Source organism: Agelaius phoeniceus, chromosome Z, assembly GCF_051311805.1.
Source record: "Agelaius phoeniceus isolate bAgePho1 chromosome Z, bAgePho1.hap1, whole genome shotgun sequence".
NCBI lineage: Eukaryota > Metazoa > Chordata > Aves > Passeriformes > Icteridae > Agelaius > Agelaius phoeniceus.
This window is the reverse complement of record NC_135303.1, coordinates 57,620,493-57,647,311: the sequence shown is the minus strand read 5'-3', so window position 1 is coordinate 57,647,311 and position 26,819 is coordinate 57,620,493. Positions and strand designations below refer to the sequence as shown.

The 26,819-nt window shown below is 38.1% G+C and overlaps 1 protein-coding gene across 1 annotated transcript in view; it reads right to left on the bottom strand.

Annotated features, from left to right (window-relative positions):
- The window catches only part of RASEF (RAS and EF-hand domain containing), a 32,509-nt gene extending 9,381 nt beyond the window's left edge, over nucleotides 1–23,128 (bottom strand). The window contains exons 1-10 of the mRNA XM_054652623.2: nucleotides 22,707–23,128; nucleotides 12,387–12,533; nucleotides 11,516–11,606; nucleotides 8,945–9,040; nucleotides 7,847–7,924; nucleotides 7,237–7,352; nucleotides 6,490–6,558; nucleotides 5,466–5,550; nucleotides 3,984–4,075; nucleotides 983–1,217 (exon numbers count right to left, since the gene is read on the bottom strand). Coding sequence (XP_054508598.1) covers nucleotides 983–1,217; nucleotides 3,984–4,075; nucleotides 5,466–5,550; nucleotides 6,490–6,558; nucleotides 7,237–7,352; nucleotides 7,847–7,924; nucleotides 8,945–9,040; nucleotides 11,516–11,606; nucleotides 12,387–12,533; nucleotides 22,707–23,074 — 1,377 coding nt within the window. The 5' untranslated portion in view covers nucleotides 23,075–23,128. The remainder of the gene's footprint in view (nucleotides 1–982; nucleotides 1,218–3,983; nucleotides 4,076–5,465; nucleotides 5,551–6,489; nucleotides 6,559–7,236; nucleotides 7,353–7,846; nucleotides 7,925–8,944; nucleotides 9,041–11,515; nucleotides 11,607–12,386; nucleotides 12,534–22,706) is intronic.
- Nucleotides 23,129–26,819: the final 3,691 nt, after the last annotated feature.

Here is a 26,819-nt window from a genome sequence, read left to right as displayed (position 1 = left end):
GTTTTTCTGGAAAGGCACAGCTAGGACTGAGTAAAACACTCTAAGAGTTTGGATTAAACAGAGATAAATTATCAGATACAGCTGTGCAATTCTAATCAAAATACTGTGATAATTCTGTTGTCATTCATTTCTGCTGTTTAGCATAATCTACATTTTGTCTTTTAACATTTTTATTGTTTGGCATCCATTCTTTCAGTACTCTAATAGAGCAAACTAATTTCTATAAGAAAATTTCAGCTTATAACAAAGTCACAGTAAACAATTAGGACAATACTTTATTTCAAAGCTTATTTTGCAAACATTTTGCAAGAATTTCCCCAAAGACATTACTCTCTATGCTATTACTACTCAAGCTAAATCAAGTAGAGCACAGCTGTAATCAACATTATTCACAGCAAAGTCTCCACAGAGATTAATGTCTACTAAATGAACAGGTTTTTTTAAAAAAAACCCATATTACACTGTGCTTGATATTATTTTTACTTTGTAGTCCTCAGAAACTCTTTCAATGTTACTAGCAACAAAACAAACACAGTAATACCTTCTTAGATTTTTTTAATTCTCCAAGACTTTAGCCTCTAAGTCAATGTGTGAACTAACAGTATTCTATCTCATAGGTGCTTTTTTTTCTCCACAGCCACAGCATAGTAAGAGGAAGTGAATAGAAACCTATTTTATTTCTATCCACTTTTTTATCATTAGAAAATGAGCTTCTTTCTGCATACAGCTTGACAAACTTCAAAAACAACAAAAACTTAAAAAATGAAGTTATTACCCAAAAACGCATCAAAAATGTAAATTCAAAAAGAGAACTACTTATACATTTTCAAAAAATGTTCACTGATTAATTTAAATACGTATGACCCACATATTTACTTTTAATTGGCCTGTGGGCAAAGATCCATTTTATTTTAAAAACAGGAAGCTAATTTTGTCTCCAATCAAAGGCTTTTCTCAGAGAAGAAGTAATTCTGGCACTTACATCTGTATCAGAAGCATCACCACCAAAGCCTTCTTGCATACACTGTGACCTTTGAAAAATCCTTTGATGCCTGTATTCCACTTCTGAATCATACTCATTTGAATCTCTCAGGGTAGACAAACCACTGTCAAAACAGCTCTCAGGTAAGCTGTCAACTTCACAGTTTATCCTTTGCATCGGGTCACAAAGGGCTAAAGAATCATAATCTTCATCGACACAAGACGAATGAGATGACCTAATAAGAAAATATTGGAGGGGGAAAAATAAATTATTCCATATTATAAATCCCAATAATAAATGCTCTTCCCAACAAAATCTGAGCCCTTCTGGAATAGTCAATTCTTAGAAATGCTAATGTTAAGTTTAAGACATATGTCAATCCCTATCTTGCCTTTATAAAGAATTTCTTTCTCAATCATATGTCTTGGGATGCTCAAATCAAATTATTTAATCTCTGTTACTGATGATCACTTTCCAAGTGTCAGTAATTATGACTATCCGTTAATTTTAAAAAGCCTACCTAAAAAACACTCAGAAAGTGATGTACTATGAAGACATGAGGAAAAGAAAAATACATATGATGTTTTAGTGAATTTTGGCCTACTCTAAGACATCAAACAACCTTGAGATACTGTATTTCACTTAAATTAATACATTTGTTCACAGAGGCATGCATGTGCATGCCGATAAGAAATGGCTATAAATACAGAAGATGGAGTAGCCAAGTTCAGGAGATCGGTAATGGTGGAAGAAGTCACTAAAGAATTTTCTCACAGTTTGATACACTATGCAAAACCTAAACTTTTACACAGAATTCTTCTCTTTTCCCTTTCCCTTCCTTTAAAAGTCTTTTTTTTCCCCTTCTGGATACTGTAATATATAAAAATATTTTAATTAATGCAGCAATGACAGTATGGATTGCAGAAAAAAAAATATTTTATTTATGCAAATAAAACCACAGAAAAAGGAAGGTTAATAGAGTGAATCCTAAGAAAACCAATCTTATAAAAAAAGGTTACAATGGCTACAATCATTATCATGCTCCTTCAGCAAGACAGGGACAGGCATCAATGAAAGTAAGGCAGTAAAGGTCTCCAAGTCATAGCAGAGAAGAGAGGGTCTGGCTTAGCCCATCACATCCATGTTGGGAATGGATGTGATGCACAGACCTGCTAAACCAGACAAGGTCAGCATCAATCCTTGTAACAACAGCTTGCTCCCAGAGGGGCTCCCCTGTGATGGCACAACACAGGAGAGTACACTGGGGAAAATCACCAAATTATGATTCCCTGCACCTGGCCAAATGGGGGTGACAGTGGCATCACTGTCCTATGCAGTAACATTCAGAACCATCTAATTTACACCCCTTCAGGCTAATGAATAATCACATTCATGCATGTGATCTTTGCTGTAGGATATCAAAGCCTACATGGTCTTTGTATTCATGCACCTACTAGCCTATATCAAATCACTGAATTACTGAGGAAGAGTGCATGCTATAACAAAGTTAAGCTTGTCAGGCATTCCCTGAAATAAGGTTCTTAAGCAGGCAATTGTTAACTGCACTGAACTATGAATTCAAAGCTGGGAATTTCATATATGCTTAAGGCAAGTTAGATCAAGATGAATCTTACAGACAAAAAAAAAAACCCATACATTTTAGAACAGATTGCTTAAATCATGTTAGTATACAAACCAATACCTCTTATGCTGATCTGATGTCAGGAGACAAAGTACTGAAAACAAACAGGTTTTGGACATTCACATCTCTTTCTGTCTTTTGATATTATCAAGTCACACATGCTATGACTAAACTTTATTCCTACCACGTAAACTTTCTTCTAAAGTGCCTTGTAGTTCTCATTTTTGTGGAAATGCAAGGGCTGCACCATGTGGCATGTACTAATATATATTCATAAAGAACAACATAACCAAGCCTGCAGAGAGGTTTTAGTTACTCCCTCAGAAAATTACTGAAAATTTTTCAGCTGCAATATGCAGCTTAGAGTGGATGCCTCTAAAAATCTGCAGAGGGTACAACATTAGGGAATTGGGTTTTTGTGCATTCAGGAACAGGAAAGCGCTTTTGACAACCAAAACTTTACAGCCAGTAAACACATCTCACATGGAGACAACACAATAAGAAGGACACTGCTGAATAAATGGGGATATTATAAGTGTGAAGTGAAGTCAATTTAATTCCTATCCAAGATATTTTTCTTTCTGGCAGACTACTAAGACCTCTATTAGAGATGTCTCTATGGCTTGGAATACCACTGAAAGAAAAAGAAGACAAAATAATCTATCAATTGATTAAGGACACGCATTTTTGCTGATGGATCTGTTTAAAAAAACAAGTGTGAAAGCATAACATGACTGACAGCACTCAGGGCTGCCTCCAGGACCCACTGTCTTCAGGGAGTCTCTGAAATGATGAGGAAGTTCTGATCAGTGATCTTTATCTAGTAAGTAGAAAAATAAATACCTCTGACTATCTAATTGCATTTAGATAACTTAGTGGCTTTGTACTCTTATCCCATAAATATCCAAGTGCATCCACTACTCTTGCATGTCAGTGTGAGATGAGGTGATTTGAAGAATCAGGCCTATATTTGTATTAATTATTATATGGGAAAAAAGGCACACAAAAGCAAAAACGTTTTGTTTCTCAAGTACTGAGAAAGGCTAACAAAGGTCCTCAGAATAGTTTTATAGTTTCTTGGAGACAAAGAGGCTGAGACTCAAACTAGAATCAAAAGAGGCCAACACCAGACAAGAGGCTGTCTGACATCTCCATAAGTTTATGGCATCTACTGAAGAGGGTTATTCTGAGCTTTCTTAAGTAATTGAGAAGATTCCTATTGACTTTAGTAGATTTTGGATCATCTGCTATGGTCACACATTTGTTCTAAATCAGACAGAATCATTGTCTGTTACTTAACACTAATCTTGTCTTCTAAGACAAGCCATTCTCAAATTAACAAAAGCAAGCCTGGCTTACCTGTCGTACCGTGGGTTTAAAGGAGAATGTTCACCATTAAATTTAGGACTGCTTCTAGAAATAGTACTTCCTGGTGAGGTATTTGCCAACCGCTGCAACAGATACATAGTAAATGCACTATAACTTTGATGAACACAGAGGATTATATCTAGATTTGTTCAGGGAAAAAAGTGTGCATCATCAAAATTACAAATTGGATGTATTTAATATATGTTTATTTATATTTTTAATATATATATATTTCATATATATATATTACCTCATACTTCATATATGACTGAGGATCAGAAGGCTTATTACCTATAGCATTTAGGCTTCACCACTGCCTTTATACTGAACATACTAGACAGGTTCAACTACAAAAGACAACAGAATTTCCAAGAAGGTGATTTCATTGACTACCTCATGACTCTGACCTCAAGACTATGAAATGCTAAGCTTTGAAAAGTGATATTTAGACCATGGCATGCTGACTACTGAAAAAAATGGGGAACTGTCACTAGCTGAGCTAGTTTCAGGAGAGCTACCTCCTAGCTCCTAAGAGAGATCGTGAAGGAAAGGTCTCGACTAATAGCATGGGACAAAAGTATTTTGTACATTCTGCTGCGCCTCCATTTATTAACTGGAAACAGCTTCTTCTGTCTTCTATGTAATATGCTCATTTATATTTCCAGGCATGATAGTAGAAAATGGTATCCATTGTTGCATCTGTAGCTTGTATCAACAAAAAGCACTCGTTCACTGGTATGGAATACCGCAAATAGGCAGTGAATTGACCCCTATTTTCCTCCTTCCTCTCCAGTATTGTCTTTGTGGGCCCATTATTCTGGTCCCATCCTTCTAAAAAAGCTATCTGCTTTCCTCATGATGCCAAATCATTAGTTTTAAGAGTTTTAACAGGTTTCACAGGATTGCAAAATGACAGTGTAGAGTAGTTTTCTTACTTTCAACCCTTCCTTTCTCTAGTTTGGAGGATTTCAAGTGACATTTGCTACAAGAGACTCCAATGCAGTTCTAAGAGCCCAAAAGGGTCTGACTAAGGTCTCTGTCAGTAGTGCATGCTATTCATTTTCCCAGTGACTTGCCTGGACAAAAGTTTGAATTAGGTTAAGACCTTGCTATTAAAAAAGGGCAGTTTTCTGAGAAAGTGTGTTGTCAATGGTAGGACCCTCCCATACACAACACAAATACATTCCCTCTGGCATAGGAGAAACTGTTGATTTATTCACCTCATTAAATATCACAGAATATTTTTTACAATAGTCATTTTCCAAAGCACCTGGAAAGCAGCTGTGCTCTAACAAAACTTCCAGTACTTAAAAAAACGTAAGTAAAATCTAATAAAACTACACAGGAGTATCCCCACAGTGAGTCCACTGAAAAAAAGTCTATTTTCTCAATACCCAGGGAGGTACCAGTTTAATTGTGCTGTGTTTATTCTTTCACCTTCTATGACAATGTAACAAAATCACAAATACATACCAATGATCTGTTGTACTTGCTCAAACTGTTTTCAAGTGCACTTCTTAAACCATCGTTGCTGTCATGTAATTTTCTATTAGCTGATCTAACAAGGAAACACAGTTCAACTTGCAGAACTCAAAAAAACATGAAAAACTCTCCGAAAGAAAAATATTCAAAATACTTCTAAAAAAACTCTTTTTTTCTTTAGCTAACACTAAAGAGTAACATGAAACTGGAAACACACTGACAGATACTCAAACAAATTATCTGAAAAAAATCACTGAGAATTTTAGGCTTCAAGGGCAGTCCAGGAAGCCCACTTTCACTTGTACAGCATGGTCTCTGGTCAGTGGAAAAAAAGGTACTGTAGGAATGGTGACCAAAAAAAAAAAAAAAAAAAACCAAACAAAAAACCCAAAACAAACCAAACAAACAAACAAAAAAATGCAAACCACACAATAAAAAACAACTAGTCCAGCCATTTCTGTACAAAATTACTACCCTTTAAATATTGCTGAGGTGATTCTGAAGAAAAATATAATTAATCTGCTTGAAAAAAAGAATTTTTTTAGGATAAGGATATTAAATTAAGATACAAAAAATCTATTCATTGTGACCCTTCTTGTCCACCTATTGTATAAGACTGCACAATCTTGGTACTTTCCAGACAACAATAAGGGAAAAACAATAAGCTTTGGAGAAGCAAAGCCAATAGAAAACGGACCGAGGCAATAATTTTTATGATAGCATGGACAGACTCAAATCACATTCAGCTTAATAGAAAGAAATGAAAGTTAGTGGGGCTAAGAAAAAGAAATGGAAAGAAAACAACTGAAGTGTTAGTGTGTCACTTCCACCACAGAATTAATACCACAGTAATATTTATGACAGTTGAGAACACCACCTTTTATGATCATTTAGGCCCTTTCAGTATTTTAACTTGAAACTCTTCCCCAAATTTCAACCCGATCTTTTGCATACTTATCTCAGATATGGTGGGACAAAGTTTGTTAATAAAAAACCTGAATTTCTCAAAACTTACTGAAGTATTTCAATTTGTCTTTCCAGATTATCTCTGTCTTCAGTATACTCTCGAATAATTTCTAGATCCCTGGGAAAAAAAAACCAAAAACAAACAACAAACTTAAATTAACTTATGCTTAGTCAGGATAGTATTACATTTTCACCATATTGCCTTTGGCAGAGTTTACACTTATGCTGAAATATGCTGAGAGCAGTTTTACACAAAGTAAGATAATTTGGTGACTTCATTAATCTCTACAATTATAACTCAACAAAGACTGTGAATGAAAATGAAAGTTGTACAAAATAACCATGGGGACTGTCTCCTTTTCCCTTCAAATATAATTTGTATTATCTGATGATAACCACACAATGAAACTGCCCTTTATGCTCCTTTAAAAGAGTAATTGGAGTAGCTTTCATTCATTTTAGAAAAACAAATGGTTAAGATAGACATGGAAGGCTTCCAAAACTAAAATTTATACGGGTCCTCATGTGAGTGCAAGCCATGAAGAAAAAAAATCCTGATTCTCTACTGTTGTTTTATTCCTAATAAAGTCCCACTAAAATCAATGGATATTGTTGCAAGATTGAGAGTTTGCATCATAGACAGAACTTGCTCTTTCAGAAACATAACAAGAAAAAGGAGCAGCATTGATGACACGGTATCAAACATGCACCTACTCTTTAAGGCAAATTTAGAAAATAACAGTTGCTAACTGCATACATAATAATTACATCAGAGAATAGATTTTGGTTAACTTACCTCTCAGTGTTCAAAGACTGATCTGCATACTCGCTTTTCAAGGTATCTAATTCACTCTGCAGAAAAGCTATATTTGTCTGCGCTTCTAAGAGATCTTTCCTAAGTCTCTGATTTTCCTTCAAAAAAGGAAGATATTAGATGTTAGCTGTCACAGTCACTTCCAAAAAATGTTGATATATTATAATAGTAGAATAAAAACCATAGTTTTTAAAAAGCAAAGTAACACAAAACTTAAACACTATAAAATTAGGCATAGAGAGGGAAAGAAAATTAAAGATGGCTAAATCAACAGAGAAGTCATTAAATTAACATGCGAGAACCTCTGAACTTTTTATTTTCCATTCAGTTACAAAAACAAATGGGACCACAGGATCTCAAGCCATTTCTAAAAGTCCTACATAGAATGTGTATACATTTAAACAGGTTCTTTCTCAATTTAAAAGATCCACATACACTTACTCACAACTTCAAAGGTTTTCTATATTACCATTACTAAATGAAAAAAAAAAAAAACCCAACAAAAATCAAAACCCAAATCCCCACAAGTATAACAATCTGTATTGCAGACACTAAAACTGAGGCTAAATTAATATGTTAATAACATTCTTACCAGCAACATATCATGTATCCTTTTTTTCAGTTCAACTACATCTTCCCTGTGATTGACAGACTTGGATTGCTCCTCCAGCTGGAAGTATTAAAAAAAATCACAATTAATTTATTTGATTAAAATTATTTTTTAATTTTTATTTGATTAAAAAAACCTTATGAAAATCACAATAAATAATCCTTAAAAGGTTTTACAGTTACTTAAGTTTTTAAAACTTAAGAGTTTTCTAAATGTACTACCAGACAGCATTATTTCAAAAATCACTGGCTTTCTAGAAAATTGATATGCTTTTTTCACTCTTTAGGTATAAAATATTCATAACTACTGACACAGAAGACTGCTGTTAAGATAGAAACAAAGAGAAACACTAACTTAAAAAAATATAAAAAATTATTATTACCTCAGCTATGTAGTACTTGGACAAGAAGCTCTCATGTTTCTTGTAAGAAATTTCCATTTCTGCAAATGCTCTTCTAAGTGCAATTAAATACAAAACCCCAAAAATATATCCACTTTGCTTGCTATAATTCTGATAAAACTTATAGCAAAAACCAAGGTCAAAATTAAACCCAAATTACGAAATATTCCAAAACATCATTCCTACCTGAGACTTCATTTTACTTTTTTACTAGGAATCAAATTGCTATCTCAGATTACAGTTGAGTTCTAAAAGGCACTATACATAAAGTTGGGTACTAAAAGGCACTATATGTAAATTACAATATCCGTGTTTCAAATTCCATCTTTATTTATAAATTACAAATACTTAGTTGCAATGTATTGGACTATTTCTAATGGGCCAAACATAAGACTAGGTAACTGCAATATTAATAACCTGATGGACCTAGAAAATTGTTAAGCTACAGAATTTAGGTAATAATTGCTGCTCCCTTTCCTAAGTATTTCAACAAATTACAAAGCATGAATACAATAGCACAGAATGTAAACACAACCTAAAAATTATCTGCAGCTGCCATTTACTAATACAAATTAAATTAGAAACCTACAATTATGATTATCCATCTTGAGGGAGGCATTTCATAAGGTCAAGATCTCTTAAAATACTTAAAAAAACTCACCAGACTTCAACTCACTTACCTTTTTAAGTTTTTTTATTGTCACCTGAAGATCCCCAACCTCAGTGTCATACTGGCGCTTCAGCTCATTTAGTGCTTCTTCAGCCTTTTGCTTCTCCTGCAATATTTTCAATCTCATTAGAAGCTGAGACAGGTTTCAGATGTTTATCAAAAAATTCATTCATTAGTTTGGAAAGCACATGCTTTTTGCTTAGACAAATGTGTCTTTCTATTCTGTCCCTTCCTGAAGATCCATAGGTTCTGATTCTGTAATTGCAGTCCACTTCTAAAACACTCATACAAATAAAATAGTGGCATGAGAGTAAAGATTTGGGTCCATTCAGCGTTTTTCATTCATGATTCCTGTGCTTAACATTCTCAATGTCACTTTTTTTTTACTTCCTTCTTTTTAATTTTTTTGCTTGCAAGTGTTAGAACATTAGAGGCCCATGTCAGTAAAAGCAGATGACAGCATCTCTAGTCTTAGATAAATGGTACCATCCCACGAACAGAGACAAGGGGGTGTTTTCACTGCTGTCTATCCAATACCACCCACATCACCAGGATGGTCTCAACAGATGGAAAGGGAAGCAATGCCGTCTTTTACCAGGGCATATGGCAGGGTGTGTGCCTGTGTTTAGAGACTGCACCAAGTACTGCCTACGGGGATGTGGTGTGCTATTGACTGGTGTGCTCTACTCACTCCAATCACACCCAGCGACTCCAGTTTCACAACACAAGAAATCAGAATGCAGCAGTGTGAAGTGGAGCCCATAAGACAGGTTGAGTTTTCACGTGGAAGAGGCAGGCATAGATTTTGCTTAAAATTCAGAATTTCCTGTAGGTGACGCTGGTATTCATGTGTTAAAACAATAATCCAAGTAATCAATTTAAGTCGGATTCCCCTACTGTTGCCAACTACATGGACTCGTAAGTATTGTTGGGTAACTATTTGCTTCCCTTGAAGAAACAAAATACAGGATAGGCTCATGCAGAAGCAGGTGTCCCGGTGGCATGAGTGAGATCACTCTGACAAACAATAGCCTTGATTACAGACATTAAGATTAATGGCTTAGTACATTCCCACAAAGTAAATAACTTAACATTTACACTCGGGGCGTTTTAGTAGGTGCGGTATGTGGAGCTAGGAGCTACAAGGAACACTGGAGAGTGAAAATTAAAAAAGCCTTGTGAGAAACAAGTTAACAGACCATCTTTCATACCTATGGCTAGATGCAAACAGTGATTGAGAACACAGACTAGATGTAGACAATACATAGAAGACCCACTTCTGCATAATGCCAGTACATAACTGCAAACACACACATCCCAGTCATCTTTTTTAAGCAGTGAAAAAGGGTATTTCAGTGATTTGTCACTTTTTGAGGAGAGTAATTTTTCAGAGAAAATGTATTTGTTTTCTAAACATTAACAACTTAGCTTCTCTGGAAGTGAAAATTTATCTCTACTAGGAGCTGCATTACCATTAGTTAAACACATCAAATCACACATTTTTTTGGCAGGTGTGATATCTTTAAGATTTTTATGCCATTATATTTTGTTTCTAGGAACACAATAGGCTTTTATGGTGTGGTAGGACTGTTTTCTCCTGTATAGGATAAAAAGCTACTTGAAGTAAATCTATCAGAAAACCATTTACCTTCACATATCAGTTAGTGTGAACTACTCAAAATCAGCAAGTTGGGAGACAGCAGTTTGTTACTTCTGGTTCTGCAAGTACTCTGGTAAAAGAACCCATAGCAAATACACATAGATGTTCAGTACACCACGTGTCCGACCAAGCAATAATTATGCCCATGCTATATGTTTTAATTAAAGCATTTCTTATGCCCTCATTAAAACACTTTTACAAACTGTTATGCTCATATAAAGTTTGGCTTATCTTAAATGAATGTAGTAACAATTCAAAATGAACCAGGGAGCTGGTCTTGCTCCTTTGAATTATTCAGTCACATGTGGCTCTAATATATCTCTCCCTGGGTAAGAGAAGAGGATTTTTACTCCTTTTCATATAGACTGCAAGTGGGTTGAAACAACAGATAAAATTGAGCAGATCAAAACAGAATTTCCCATTAAGTTTGAGGGGCCCAGGCACATTGCTATCACAGCTACCCCCTCTTAAGTCTCTAAAATGTAGTTGCAGGAGAACGGAGGAAAAAAAGATCATTGCTCCAGGCAGATATACAAAGAAGGACCAAATAATCGAAGCATTAAATTATACATAAATTATTTTACTAGGAGAACTAGATTACATTATTTAGTGCTGAAATATAATTTTCTCCAGTCTGTTTTCAATACTGGTCTCAGAAAGGAACTCTTCTTGGCCAGTATGTTCCCACAAAAGGGAGAGACTTTTTTTTCTTGGTTTATTACACCTAAGCAGATATTCCTCTTTAGGAAAGCATTAAGATCATGCATTTTTTCATCTCAAGTATAGTATTTTTTCATCCAGGCCCTGTCTAGAGCAGCTTTGAGTCAGTCCATCAGGATCAAACCACACGTGGCCATCAATCCTGCTTAAGATCACTGAGAGTTCAGTAATTATGAAATGCTGTAAATATAAAATACTCACTTCCTTTTTAACTTTATGCTCTGCAGCCTGGATCCGTAGTTCCATTTCTTCCTCTAACTCACTGAGTTGAACTGCTGCTTTGTCTTGAGCCCTAAAATTTAAAAGAAAATACTCTCTTAGGAATTGCCCTCCAGCTTGAAAGAAACACTGTGTGAAACTATCTGCCCACCTCAACTGAAACAAATTAGACAGAAAGACAAGGAAACAGTTTAACATTGCCCAGACCTTGAAACTGGTGTGGCTAGGAACCTAAATCCCAAATTATTTTGAAGATACTGGCAAATTAGATTTTAAATAACAGCTGCAAGCTGATGATTAGCATTAAATACATCTGCATTTTTTAAATTAATTTACAAAGATGAAAGGTGCCTTTGTTATCCTATGAAGAGACTTCAAAAGCAACTTGCATCACCCACACATACAAGATCTCTGTTCTGACCTAATCTGTTTGGTTTTGGCAGTTATGATGTGAGACTGACAGTGCCAAGTAGTTAAAACAGGTAAATACACTCCTTGAAGCTCACGAAGCAAAAATATGATTTCTAAAATTAAAGTATAGCGGACATGTATGATAAAACTCAAAGTTGCAGCCAAGGAAAAGGAGTCAAAATGTTTTAAGGCATTTAACTAACAATAGATGCAAAAATTTGGTCCAGATTTTATCAAAAGTATGAACAGGCAATCATTTGCAGGCTGCTATATATGCTTATGCACAAGGGTATGCACACAAACTAACTTCAGAACTCAGTTTACAGAAATACTTTGCATGGCACATTTTAGCATTAACTCTCAATAGTTTAATCAATAAAAGCATGAGAAGAGGAATAAAAAAGAAACCACAGAACTGAACTAGAAAGACAATTCACTATACCTTTTTACTGCTATGGCCAGAGTTTCCATCTCTGTGCTTTGAAGTTTGATCTCTTGGATGAAGTTCTTAATGACATGCTCATATGGCTGGATTAATCTTGGTTCTGCTATGTGTATGTTCTGATACAGAACACTGACCTGCTCTTGTCTGAAAAAGAGAAATATTCACATTTTAATGCACTTATTTGGAACAATGTTCTATTACAGGTTTGAGAAACTTACTACAAATTAAGATATTCCCCTCTTTACCTATTTTTAAAATTTAGCAAGCTAGATACAGGCTTTCAGCATTCAGTACAGTATGTCAAAATTCTTTAAATTAGGTTTACCATTTCCACTTCTCTGCTTTAATATAGCTGCTGAAAAAAACAAAAACAAAAACTAAAAAAAACACCAAACTGCCTACTTCTGTTCATAGTGTAGTGAAGAGAATGCCACTGGAGTACCCCACAATGTATATCAAGTTTCGTGATTGCTCTAATGTTAATCATAATCCATGAAGAAACATAAGATTTCAGGAGGTTGCATAAGAACTGAAAACGGGTATGAATGCCAACTACCTAAGTTAAAAGGGGAAGGAGACAGAGGGAGGTGGGCTGTAAGCAAAATAAGAATACAGCTCTTCAGTCTTACACAAATTATTCTGGTCTATATCCAAATAAATCTGTCATTATAAGAAGTTAATTCTGTATATTACTCTCATGTGAAAAATGACAGATATATCTCATAAAGAAGAAAGAAAACATTTCTGTTGGTATTTTAGTTGTTAAAAGCTCTCCTGAAATTCACAGTGAAAAGTTGTCTCAATGCAGGAATAGTATATTATGATTTCTATTTAATCTGGACTAATTTACATAGATTGCATGCTGTTCTAATTGTCAGAGCAAAGAACCTTTACAAAAAAAAAAAGAATAGCGTAAGAGCCAAACCACTATTACAAAGTCTACTACACAAATAGCACTGATTTCTGTTCATGCTACTGGTATGTCATGCAAACCTTTGTTTTACTTGCTAGGTTCCAACTCCTGGATTACATTAGGCAACATAGCAGAAAATATTCTGCAACAGAATTTAGCTGTCCTAAGGAAAACTGAATGTGATTGACATTGACTATATGCTAGAACATGAACACGTATTCAACAACTTAAAAACCAAATGGAAAAAAGGAACAGAGAAGATGATGTCTAGAAAGGTGGAGAAAACAGGCCAGTAATTAGGAAATACACATTATCAGAAGCAGAAATACAGCCAGAAACGATGTTTTGCAAGTTCAAGTCCAACACCATATCTAACATTACAAATATATGCTCCCTTTTAGTTGCAAATGAAAGCTTCAACTCTGATTAAACAATCCTCCTTGTTAGACAGCTAAAGTTTTCCTATCTTCAGGGCAGGTAGTGCTACTTAATACATTCACCATACACATGATATCAACAACTGTCCAATCCAACAACGTGTGTATTCTCTTCATTTTTTCTCACTTGAAGCAATTCCACAGCTTTGATTATCAATGCTGCAGCACTCTGCTTCTTGTATGTGATTGCTCCACTGAAGGTCTAACTTACTTTACTAAAACAGTACCACAAATGTTACTATCACTCGAATTCCCTTTTAAACAATTTAACAACTTCAGGATGCTGTAACACTTGCTTCCAGCTGAAATGTTGGCATTTATTTTGAGATAGAGAAACATAAAACCAGCACAAAGAGATAAAGATTTACTGATGCCTGAGAAATTTATGTGGTTTTGTCTTGCAGAGGATCTCCTTTACAAAGGCTAATCCTGTATTACCTGTATTTAGTAAGTTAAATATCTTCCAATGTATGCACACAATTTCTTTTTCAAAATGTATTCTAAAGAGAGTAATGTTGAAGTTCACAAACAGTAGCAATAACAAACAGATTTATCTGATCATCAGATGCTACAAACTCTGTATAAATAATGCAACATTAAAGAACTACTCAATGTATATTTATTCAATTAATTATTTGCATTTAAAAAACTGTTAAGGACATTTCCAGAATCCACCTGGTGGCCTGTAGTCAATGCCATTCTCAGGGATCAATACTGGAACCAGTCTTGTTCAACTTGTTTATCAATTACCCCGATGAAGGGATAGAATGTACCCTCAGCAAGTTTGCTGGTGGCACTAAACTGAGGGAGTGGTGATCCACCTGAAGGCTCTGCTGCCATTCTGTGGGACCTTGCTAGGCAGGAGAGCTGGGCAGAGAGAAACTTAATGAGCTCCACAAGGGCAGGTGTTGGGTCCTGCACCTGGGCAGGAACAGCCCCAAGTGCCAGCACAGGCCAGGGGTTGTCCCTACAGAGCAGCTCTGTGGAGAAGGACCTGGGACTCCTGGTGGATCACAAGCCATCCATGAGCTGACAGTGCCCCTATGGCCAGGAGGGCCAAGGGTATCCTGGGGTGCATCAGAAAGAGCACGGCCAGAAGGTCGAGGGAGTTGTGCCTCTACTCAGCCCTGGTGAGGCTGGATCTGGAGTGCTGTGTCCAGTTCTGGGCTCCTCAGTAAAAGACAGACAAGGAGCTACTGGAGAGGTCCAGCAGAGGGTCACAAAGATAATTTGGTGTCTGGAGCATCTGTCTTATGAGGAGAGACTGCAGGAAATGAACCTGTTTAGTCTGGAGACGACTGAGAGGCGATCTCATTAACACATATTAATATCTGAAAGGTGGGTGCCAAGAGGATGGTGCCAGATTCTTTTCAGTGGTGCCCATCAACCGGACAAGGAGCAACGGCCCTAAACTAAAACAGAGGAAGTTTCACCTCAATATGAGGAAAAGTCTCTTTGACATTGAGGCTGGCAGAGCACTGGAAGAGGCTGCCCAAAGATATTGTTAAGTCTCCCTGTCTGGAGACATTCAAAACTGGCCAGATTCCTGTGTAACCTGCTCTTAGCCGACCCTGCTTTGGCAGGGAGGTTGGACTGGAAGATCTCCAAAGGCTCCTTCCAACCATAACTACTCTGTAATTCTTTTCAAAGTATATGCAAACCTGAGTTAGTTAGTTAGAGCACGGTGATAATAACACCAGGTTGTGGGACCAACACTTGTCTGGGCCATTCACTTAAGAGTTGACCTTCACGATCCTTGTTGGTTGGTCTCTTCCAACTCAGAATATTCTGTGATCCGGAAATACACATGCCTGAATTTAAACTAGAAATCAGTAGGCCTGTAATGCTGATCCTCTGCCCCACATCTAAGTCTGCTCTAAGATGCAGTAGTCAGAAACCCAAAGTAGTTACTGTGAGGTTTTATTCTCCCTCTGGGATAAAAAAAAATGTTTTGCCCAATGACCAGCTACCACACAGTTGGATTCAAAATATTTCAGTAACACAGTTTTAGGAAGCAGCACTTAGGCTCAAGAAGTATCCATATCCAATATCAGTACAGCCATGCAAGAGTCTGGAAAGGGCTTGGAAAGATCACAGCTGGTCACCAAAACTCTCAATGATACTTACATGAGTGCTTCTACAGCAACAATACAGGATGTCTCAATTAAAAAGTAGACTCACAACTACTACATCAATCAAAAAAAACCACAAAAAATCACCAAACACAACAACAAAACAGATGAGAAATCAAAGTCATGCAACAAAATTAGCAGGATTACTTAATCACCTATGATTTCAGAGGGATGTAATACACTTTCATGAACTGCAAAGATTGTCAGTGATTTAGTCATTCCATGATAAAGATAGCAGCAATTATATGGACTCATATCAACATGCAGTAAGTATTTGAAGATTATTTGTTCCAAATTGCCATTTTTATATTTTTAATCATTCATCTGTTTTCACATGATTTAGTGAATATCAGTGACACTGCTGCAGCAGGGCAGATTAGCTGCAATGAATACTGCCCAATTTTTTTCTTGCCCCTTCTTCTTGAATACATGCTATTTTTCTGTAAATTCATTAGTTATTCAAAATTAATTATCAAAGAATATTTTACAAATGTATTTCACCAAGCTGACTTGAACTCTAAATAGTCTGTCCTTTTGGTAGAGAAAATGTTTCAGCAAAATTAGTCTCAAATGCTTGGACTTGCTCTTTAAAACTCGTTTTCCTTGAAAGCCTAAATTCATTTTTCAGTGTATTTAGCTGCACACCTATAAGTTCCACATTAACACATTTGTGTTAGTGTGGAACTTAAAGTTATTCACAAATACTAATGCATAGAAAGAGCACTTTCTAATATATGGCATGAAAATTTGTCACTTTGTTCATCTGGCACTATGGTTATACTATTCATCATGCATGCATTTTTTCTGTTGCTTCTGCAAAGTGCAGACGTCAAATACTAGTAATCCACAAAAAGTATAGCATTGTGGCCAAGGACTACTTTGGCTTTACCTTACCTCATCTCAAACTATGGTTTATAGCATAAACCATCTGTAAAATTAGTACTTAGTAAGAGTAATTAGTCAATATTTGCACAGCTTCACATGAGTTAACTTAAGCAAAGTTACAGTATTCACATGGTTTCAGAGAGTTCCTGTGAGAACTGCATAAAGAAAATAAAACTGCTCTGATTACAATGCAATTTCTAATATGATAGATTTAAAATACCATGGTTGAATAGAAGAGGAGCAGAAGGGAGGCAGGGGGACAACTCACACCAAAAAAACCCACAACACTGATTTTGGCGATATCAAATATTTAGATTATATTGTGTTATAATTTCCTTTCATCCACACAGCTATCTTAATCCTTATCAATTCATAGTATTATTTCTGGTTTGCTGATTATACAGTGACCATTTGCCTCATAATCCACACTCTGAACAGAGTTCAGAGAAAGATGATGGAATTTTTCAACTAATAACAACTCCAGAGTTGCTCAGTATCTTACACGTGTGGTCACCAGAAAGAATATGCTGTTTGACACAGGCCACCCAGTCTGACCCTAAGGGCAGTACTAACTTTTAGAAGACTATTTTAATGATCCCTTTCTACTGTAGATCAGCTGGTAAAATTGCTCTCATCACTTGTAGAAGTTCTGTTCTGGTATGGACATGAAGAGATGAAGCATAAGGTGGTCTGAGCTGGGTGGTCAGAACAAAACAAAGCTAAAGCATTATGCATCTGATACCTGTCCTTACACTGGAGACCAACAGCCTATGTATGCCTCCAAGAGACTGACAGGTACTTTTTTCTGAAAAGCAGACACATTGGATATGCCACTGTACCAGTCAGCAGAAAAGAACAACTAAATATGATCCAGATTAGAAAGGATCTAACTTTGTCACAGCTGAGTGCCTAACACTTACTCTAGATGGAGTGCCTGAAGGAAAAATAGATTACATAGAACTTTAAAATGGTGTATAATTCAAAATATTTGTGAACTTGAAGCACTATGGGTTTTTTTAATACTACCTTTTCTTTTTCTGTATCTGCCCCTTTGGAAACAGGCTGCATTAAAAAAAGACGATCAAATCAGTAACCCCGAGATGAGACAGCTCAGCCAAGGTCTGATTCCCAGAGGAAAGATTTTTAATGTTTACAAAGCATGAATGCTGTTCCCTTAGAGGTGTGATTTACAGCCAGTGGAGCAGCAGTGGAAAAGTCTGTGGGACAGGCAGGGAAAGATTAAGTCTGAAGAAAAGGAGAGCACCTCAAAGACATTATGGCAAATGATCACATGATGATACCAGGAAAATAATCCAGGAAAATGAATGCTACAGTGCTTAAGTTTGTTGGCACAGACGCTGTTTGGATTAAAGCAAAAATCCAAAGAGCAGTAAACTTTAAAGTAGCTCAGAAAGTCTTCTAGCTCACAGAAAGGCATTCACCACATTTCCAGCAGAGCACATCTCTCAGACCCCTGTCATGATATGTATTAAAAGACAAGACAACATTCCCACAGAACCTCCTCTCCAGCACAGTGGTGAAAAAAAAGGACACAGCATGTGGCTTTTCCCAGGATTTGCCTTTATCCCCTCTCCAGGGAACATGCTTCAACTTCCAAGGAAACCTCTCCAGTTCTGATATCACGGTTGATCATCTCATGGAAGTAAACACAAATTGCTGTAAAAAGTTAATACTGTGCTCTATATTGACTTTGGCAAAAATCCATCCTAATTTATGACAGCAAGAGCAAGACAGGTTTTGGATGGGTTTTTAATGCAGCAGAGCTTCTCTTCTTTGCTGTAGTACAGTGGTATATCCCATGAGCATCGCCTGTTTTCACAGTTTAAGTAGCTCACATTAAGAACAGCATGCTTTTCTCATTTGATCAAATCCCCCAGATCCACATTTTCTATACAGCTCCAGATGACATGACTGGGAGCACACTGTTATTATAATCACATTAAGATACTTTGGAATTGTATGAGGCATAAAATCTCACAATCAGGCAGCACTGAAATCTGAGTCTGATGAATAGTCAGCTTGGCTGAAAGTACAAGGCACACAAATAAAACAAAGACTAAATAGCAAAGCAATGGAGTATGAGGCCTCTCAGTGGCAGCAGATTTAACTCGAAACAGGGATATAAACTTTCTGCTTCAGATTAATCCACCCATTCATGCTCTAATTAATTTAGTTCATTTTCCAATAAGGTTATCCAATTGGCCAAATATTGCACAAAAGTTTCCTGGTAGGGCTTAGTCTTTTTGACAGTCCCAAGCCTTTGTTCTTCCTGACTGAAGTCTTTGACATTGAAATTTAAAAATCTGTTTTCCAGGAAGTTATTTGCCTGTTATTTATAGAGAGAGAAATGCCACAGCATTCGTAAGTACCAGATTTTTCTTGTAGTGTCAAAGGATGTTAGATTATTCCTTGCTCAAACTGAAGAGTGGAAAAGGATTTCCATTAGGGAGACATTCCCACACACTTAAGGGAAAACAACTGTCTATTAAGAGCATGGAGGGAACCTTTTAGTCTTGCCACTGAAATTCAAACTGAGATTGGCCACAAGAAAGAATGCAACAGTCCAGTAACACCATCGAGGGCTAAACATTTCCAGTGCAGCAGAGCACTGAAGCACTCACTGTCTGGAGCACCAAAAAGGTACGTTTCTTTTTCATCCACTCCTGTACCATTGCAAATACTTCCTAGAAGAATAAACTAATGAACATGGTTGACTTCTCAATAAAACAGATCTCCAACTGGCAATTCACTATAAATACATATAAACTAAAGGCACTGCATGATTCTGTGTTTAATTACTCACTATTCCTGATTAAATGTAACAATGCAGAAGGGTAGCTGCATTTTAAATTAAATTAAAAACAAACAAATCAAAACAGTAACAAGAAGAAAAAAAAACAACAGAAACAACCCTCTGTAAAATTCCACTAAAGTCTGAATTCACATATTAGGTTATCAGCCTGCAAAGACCTTCCACCATTATTTTCCCTAGAGGCAAACTGCCCACCAAGCACAAGTAAAGGCTAAGGCAAACATACTTTGACTCACAGTAAACACCTAACCAAGAAATCTAACTTAATTTAGTACAAAAAATCTGTTCAAGTGAGGAGGAAAGGAGAAAGGCTGTAAAGAGACTCTTTAATGTGACTCTGCCTGTTTAACTGCAAAAAATAAAACCACAGCTTCAGCACAGACTTGAATATTTTGAAGTATAATCTTAAAGGACTGTGCAACTGATACACCAAACAGCAGAGCTATGATCCATCCCATAATAAAATTATCTTTTCCAAAGAAGTAATTAAATTCAAAATATGCTTATTTTAATATACGCTTATTTTAGTATATGGCAGTAAACAATTCAGCATTAAATGCCTGCTACTACACTGAGGACTGGGGCAAGGTATAGATCTGTTACTGGGTTTCACACCTCGTTATGGAGGGAATTTAGGTCTTCTAAAAGTTCAGTCACAGAAACTGAACTTCCAGTTTCAGAAACAACGGAGACAGAACCATGTGCATCATGGACATTTTCCCTTTGATTTCCATGGGTTCCATGATTTCCACTCAAGCTGAGGAGGGACAGAGACCACAGATGTTTACTGTGTCATTTTCTCCTGAATTCAATCCTTACCTCTCTACTTCCATTTGCTATGCCTTGTTTCTCTCTATATAAACCCCAACAGCATCAAAGCACATGTGCCAATGTATTGCTGGCCACAGTCTTGTGCCATAGCCTGCGGCCACAAGGCAGAGCATTTTGAGGAACTGAACGCCAAAATATAAAAACTACACAACTGAGATTAAAAAACATGGACTCCCAACTGCACTCATCTGGCTTTGAGGAGTTTCTCCTTTGTAATTACTTTTCTCACAGATGTCAATGTCACAACAAATCTAGGAAGAGCAATAAATAAAGTTGGCATAAGAATGCCAACTCTTTTATAGCACTAAAGATTCAGGTGTGTTCCAAGCCTGTTCTAGTTTTCAAAGTACTGCCCTTTCCTTAACAAAAACTTGAAGTGACAAACAACTAAAACAAATTAAATCATTTAAACAAAAAGATAAATATCTTTTTTGAAGTCCAGCTTGTACTTCACTTGATTTTGTTATATTCTTCTACTGAAATTCTCCAAGAATTTCAATTTATTTATTACTCATGTAAGTGGTCCTAATGATTTTAGTGGGACTACTCACATGGGAAAAAAACCTTACACGTACATTTCAACAAAAAAAGACATGGACTACAACTGGAAAAAAGTTGAGCTGTAGAACACACCTGCTCCTAGCACTTCAGGATGAGAGAGAAAAAAAAAAACAAAGGGCACATTGTTTTTCAGTTGACACTGACACAAATCTAATAAATACAGCCAACTGTGAAGGATGTTCAAATCTGAACCTGAATAAGAAACATTTACATCAAATTACTGCCTACCTGATAGTATTTAACCATCAAAACTTAGTTTTCAGTTTTTACATAAAAGAACCATAACACAAATTACATTATGTCATGATGAATTTAGCAAAATTACCAGATGTGTCTGCATAGTGGAGCCAATTAAAGCTGTTCCCCTTCCTATTATCCTTTTAGACACAGACTATACTGAAACTGCTGCTGCAAACAGTAACCAAGATACTGAAACGGAACTATTACCAAGAGGAGACAGATGCTTTCACAAGTTACCACTGCTCGTGAGTCAGATTTTTTTCCAGCTCCTACTGAGTTTCTGAGTTCAGGTTATTAACTGTGTCTGCAAGCTTTCAAACAGTCTTTTGTCCTTTAGAAAGCAAGTGTCTAACTAGGAAAGCACCATGAACAAATTAAAACCTGTACAAAAATACTAACCTGTCTGAAATGGGGCAGTCCAATAAGACTAAAGTGTATTAGTCCACAAAGAAAAGAAAATTTACTCTGGATTTACACATGACTAGTAGGTTAACTGAAAAATTTTCTGAAGAAAATTTTCGCCTCATAATCCAAAATATTTTTAATGTGGCTGGAACCAAATTGGTATAGGTAGGAATTTAAAGAGCACTATATAGAAAAAACATGGAGCTATCTATATTCAAGTGCATTACTTTCTTAACCTCTCTTGACTAGCTGCCAAGTCCTGAAACTCAGATTACTTATTTTCCATCATAAATTACAATTTTAAAATTAAGCAGAACCACTCTGTACTTTCTATGGCCAACATTTTCAAATTCATTTTGACCACCTCAGCTTTCAGGGAGATTCCTGAGAGTCACCAAAATGTGTCTCTGTACACTAGAACCAGCCGCGTACTGACAGACCCGTGGTGAATGGGTTTACTCTCCAACGCAGCTACCATCAGTTGTCTTCATTTCACTGAGACCGGGGACAAAGACTCTCACAAACTTCAGGGAGCTCATCCCATAGAGGGCAATATTTACCAACACCGTTAATGTGGAGGCAACGATGTTGCTGGTCAGCCTTTACCAGGAAAAGACTGACTGGGCTAAAAGAAAAATGCTGGGGGCCGGTCGGGGAACAACACGAGGAGAAAGTTCTTGCGGAGCCAGCAGAACTTCACATCTCCTGCGTTCTAGCAGCCAGACTTTCCCACGTGGGTCGCTGGCATAACAGAGCAGAGGGAGCCAGGAGCAGCTGCAGGCTGGAAGAACACCGCTGGAAACCACCGCAGCCGAGAGGCAGGTGTGCGGAGAGCTCTCTGCACCTGCAGGCACGGGGGCGAGGGGTCAGCCTCCTCGGCCGCTCCCCAGCTGGGATTGCATCAGCGCCGGCGGCGGCTCCGCCAGGAGAGAGAGCCGTTCCCGCCCCGCAGGACGGCGGGGCCAGCTCGGCAGCGGCGGGGCCGAGGTGCCCATGGCCCAGCCCGCCGACCCCGGGGCCGCGGGCCCGCTCCCCCCACCGGGGTCGGCGTGGGACGGAGCGGGCGGGTCCGGACCTTACCTGGGGATGTACCTCGCCTCGTCTCCGAGCCGCACCTCGAAGTCCTTCCAGGGTTGTTCCAGCCCCGCGGCGACCCAAACCGCTGATGCCTCTTCCTCCTCCATGTCCTCGCCCCCCGGCTCGCTGCCAGCGGGCTGCGGCCGCGTGGCGCCGCGAAAGCCTCGGGCGAACTCCGGGAAGGTGATGGCCCCGTCGCGGTCGCTGTCGAGGCGCTGGAAGATGGCCTCGGCCTCGGCCGGCTGCACCCTCAGCTCGGCGCAGAGAGCAGCGAAGTCCTCCCGCTCGATGCGGCCCGAGCCGCTGGCGTCGCACGCCAGGAAGAGGGCGCGCAGGCGAGACAGCTCGTCCCCGGACGCCTCGGGATCCATCGGCCAGCGCCGGGGGCGCGGAGACTCGACCGCGGGCAGAACGCGATGGGACGGTGTGGGCCACTGCCCTACCTGCGGCTCGGCGGGGCGGGCCGGGTCCCGCTCCGCCCCGGCGCCCCGCGGGGCCGGGCACGGCCGGGAGGCGGAACGCAGGTGGCGGCTCCTGGCCGGGGCAGGTCCCGGGGCGGGCTGCCGGCGCCCCCGGCGCACCCTCCTCACGGAGTGTAAGGGCACGGGGCTCCCCTCGGGCCCAGCATGTTACAAACGGCACAGGTAACTACAGACAGCAACGTAGGGTAAAAACACATGTCTCACCCCCCTGCAGCACTCAAATGTGAGTCCTGACACTGAGCGGTCACCGTATAAGGTGTTAAACCTAACTGCCGTTTTCCAACATAATAAAAATACTCTTCACGTTCATGGAAGACCCAGAAGCCACATGATAACACAAAGTTTGAACAGATAAATTCTCTCTGGCACGAATAGTCTTGGAATTATACCTTGTGGGTATGTGCTCACAGATGTCTCACCAGCGGTGATTTAGAAATGTGGACTGTTAAAATCCCATCTTAAACTGAAAATGCAAAAGCTTTATTCAAATCAATCAACTAGAGGAGGCAGCTTTTCAGTGCTTTGTGAAGAACGTGTCTTTCTTGACAGAAGTCAAGATGTTTTCCTTGTTGAAGTCAAATTCAAGACTCAGATTCCATTTGAATCTAAGGGATATTTGAAAATTATTATTTATTTCTCTGCACTTATTCTTGTTAATGTCTATCTGCAAATGTAAATTGTGTTATGTCACAGTTGTGATAAACAGACTACAAATCTGATGGTCAAAGCAGCATTTCCTTATTGACCAAAACAGCCTAATTATGGGATCTAGCAAAGCACAAATAGTCCATCTTACCTCTCCTCAGAATAAAGCACATACTGTAAATGGGAACTATCGTTCCTTTGCCTAAGATGTAGAATGCCTCAAAGGGATTTTTTTTTTCATTTTTTGCAGCTTTTGATTATTAATCCATCAGGATTAGGCAGACAGCCAGCAGTCTTTCTCTAGAGAGTAAAGAGTTTTGTAAAATGTTCCCCACACTTTAAGGAAATGTATCTGTTAAGCAATTTGAAATTTAAATTTTAGCTTTAAAATATAAGATAGCAGAAAGACTTAAATTTGTGATTTTACACATTTTAATACGTTTCCACCACACAGTTGCAAAACTACTAATAATGGTAAAGTTGCTCATCATCAGTTTCTTAGTGTTTAGTAAAACAGAATTAATTTAACAAAAGTTATTCTTCCTGTTCTATGGTCTTTTATTTATCCACCAATTTTTTATAACTAAAGTGTATCATGGAACCTTTAAGGGGTTGATGAAGGGTAGTTCAGCCATCAAAAGAGAGAAACTTGTCTTGTATATAGAACCCAGCTCTCTTTATAGGGGCTGGGACATTTGGCTTTCAGAGTGGACAAGTTTATGAGGTGAACTGGAGCAGCCTCATCCAGGTCTGATTGTGTCTGACTAGCCAGACAGGGTGCTCACCTTATTTGCTTTATTTATGGCTTATTTGCTTTATTTATGGCTTATTTGCTTTGTTTTTGCTTTTTTTTTTGCCTTTTTTTTTGTGGCTGCAGAGTTATGAGTTGACATTGGTCAGCTATCCTACCCACTCTGTAACGTACTCTTGTGTGTATCTTTACTTATAGTCACTACCTTGGGCTGCTAAGCAGAGGGCATAGACTTTGGACATGCCCTTTTTTCCTTATCTTTTTTCTGTTAGAGAAGTTTTGTCACACAAATCTCAGGCACTGGCATGAAGCACAGTGTATCATTTAGCACTGCCGTGGCATAGGTATATGCTGCAAAACAGATCATGCTTGCAATGATGCATGATACTACACAGCCCATGCTTGCTTGGCAGGACATGGGTCAGTTGAATAGTTCTGACACAACCACACAAAGATAATAAATGGTTTATTTGTTAAGACCAAAGAATGGTCTTAATGGACCAAAGAGTGGTGAGACCAGGATTACCAGCAGGCAAATGGCATGCTTTCTTCTGAAATCATGTCTCTGTTCTTAGAATGACCTGCTCTTCAAATCCAGCTCTAAATTAAATAAATATGCAAATACAAGGCACTGTTTATGTGGCATAGTAGTCTTAAATTCATAAGAGAAGTTTTTAATTCATGCATAAGATACTGAAGATACAGGTATGCCATGCCTTCAATTTTCAGTCTATCATCTGTTTTGCTTCACTGTGCCATGAAACTCACAAGCTAGCCCAAGCATTTATTTGGCTGAAGAGGTAGAAGAGAAAATTAAATCATTCTTAGGAACTTTAGAGAGACCTAAGGCAACAGATGAACAAGAAAGGATTAATTGTATCACTACTAAAGTGTCCTATTTTACTGAGTGGGAAAAAGTGGATTTTGACACTGTTATAGAGACAGGTTAAATATTACAGATTGGAAGAGACAGGTAAGTCAGAAAAGAAAGGCTGGCAACACATGATATCAAGACCTATTGTCTCAGGAAGCAAAGAAGCAAAGGAGCTGAGCTGACCACTGGGATAAACTATGGAACCTGGAAATGCTATTTGAATACATGTGGTCTCTATGCTATGCAGAGCTATGCAGAGCTATGCAAAAGCCCAAAAAAGCTGGAGTACTCTGCTCCAGTCAGATTCAATGCCTGAAATAACAGCCCTCTTCCCATCCCTCTCTATATGTTGTCTTAGGAACCTTACATACGTATTAAAGGAAGATTTTTAACTTGGAATATCCAGCATTTAAAAGTTAGGAAATAGAACATAAATTGGAACAATTATTCATTGATTTACTTTTCATCATTATTGTTTGTGGACTTGGGCATTATCTACAGTGTCATCCATACTATTCTGATCTGCTGAGGACAGAATGTATATTTTGGATAGTTTCTGCACACTTTAACTAAATTTCCCAGCATTAGGGTTGGCTAAGAAAGGAAATTTATCCCTCTGTAGTTGCAATTACTCTCTTACTCACCTTTTTCTGTTTTACATTAGGACAATTTAAGCAGTTGAGCATAAATTGTGCGATCTACTTGGAAAACACATGATATCAAGAGAGCATAAATAAAATAGAATCAACCAGTGATATTGAAAACAGTTCATATCATACACAGGCATCACAACTGAAAACTAATTATATAAACCTACTCCAATTTCTTCACCCCCCGCCCCCCCAGCACAAACTTTACCATCTCTACAAATCACTATAGATCTCAAAGCATCACAATTCCAGTGTGGCACTCCATCTGTACCTTTGGTACCTACTTGGCCAGGACCTCTTCATCACCCCTGCCATCAGGAAGGGAAGCACAGTGTGCACAGGCACATGAAGGACAAGGAGAGGAGGGTGATGGTGTGCAGAGCAGAGTCTGGGAGTTCTCCATGAGATGGGCTGTGGTAGTGGTTTTTCCTAGTGGTTTCCATTTTCTGCCATTCTCTTACTGCCAAAGTGTCTTCCTTTGCACTCTTTATTACTTAGATGGCATTTTCTTTGCTTTGATGCATTGAACTGTGCTTTGATGGCATTAAACTAACTGTTTACCTGGTTCTATCCTGGCATGCACTTTGTGTGAAACACATAGGATAGGTGCACATATTAAATGCCAAGTCTGGACAGATCATAGAACATTTCTGCATGCTCTCATTCCCTGCTGCATAATTTTAATACTACTGAATGTGATTCACCCTCAAAAAG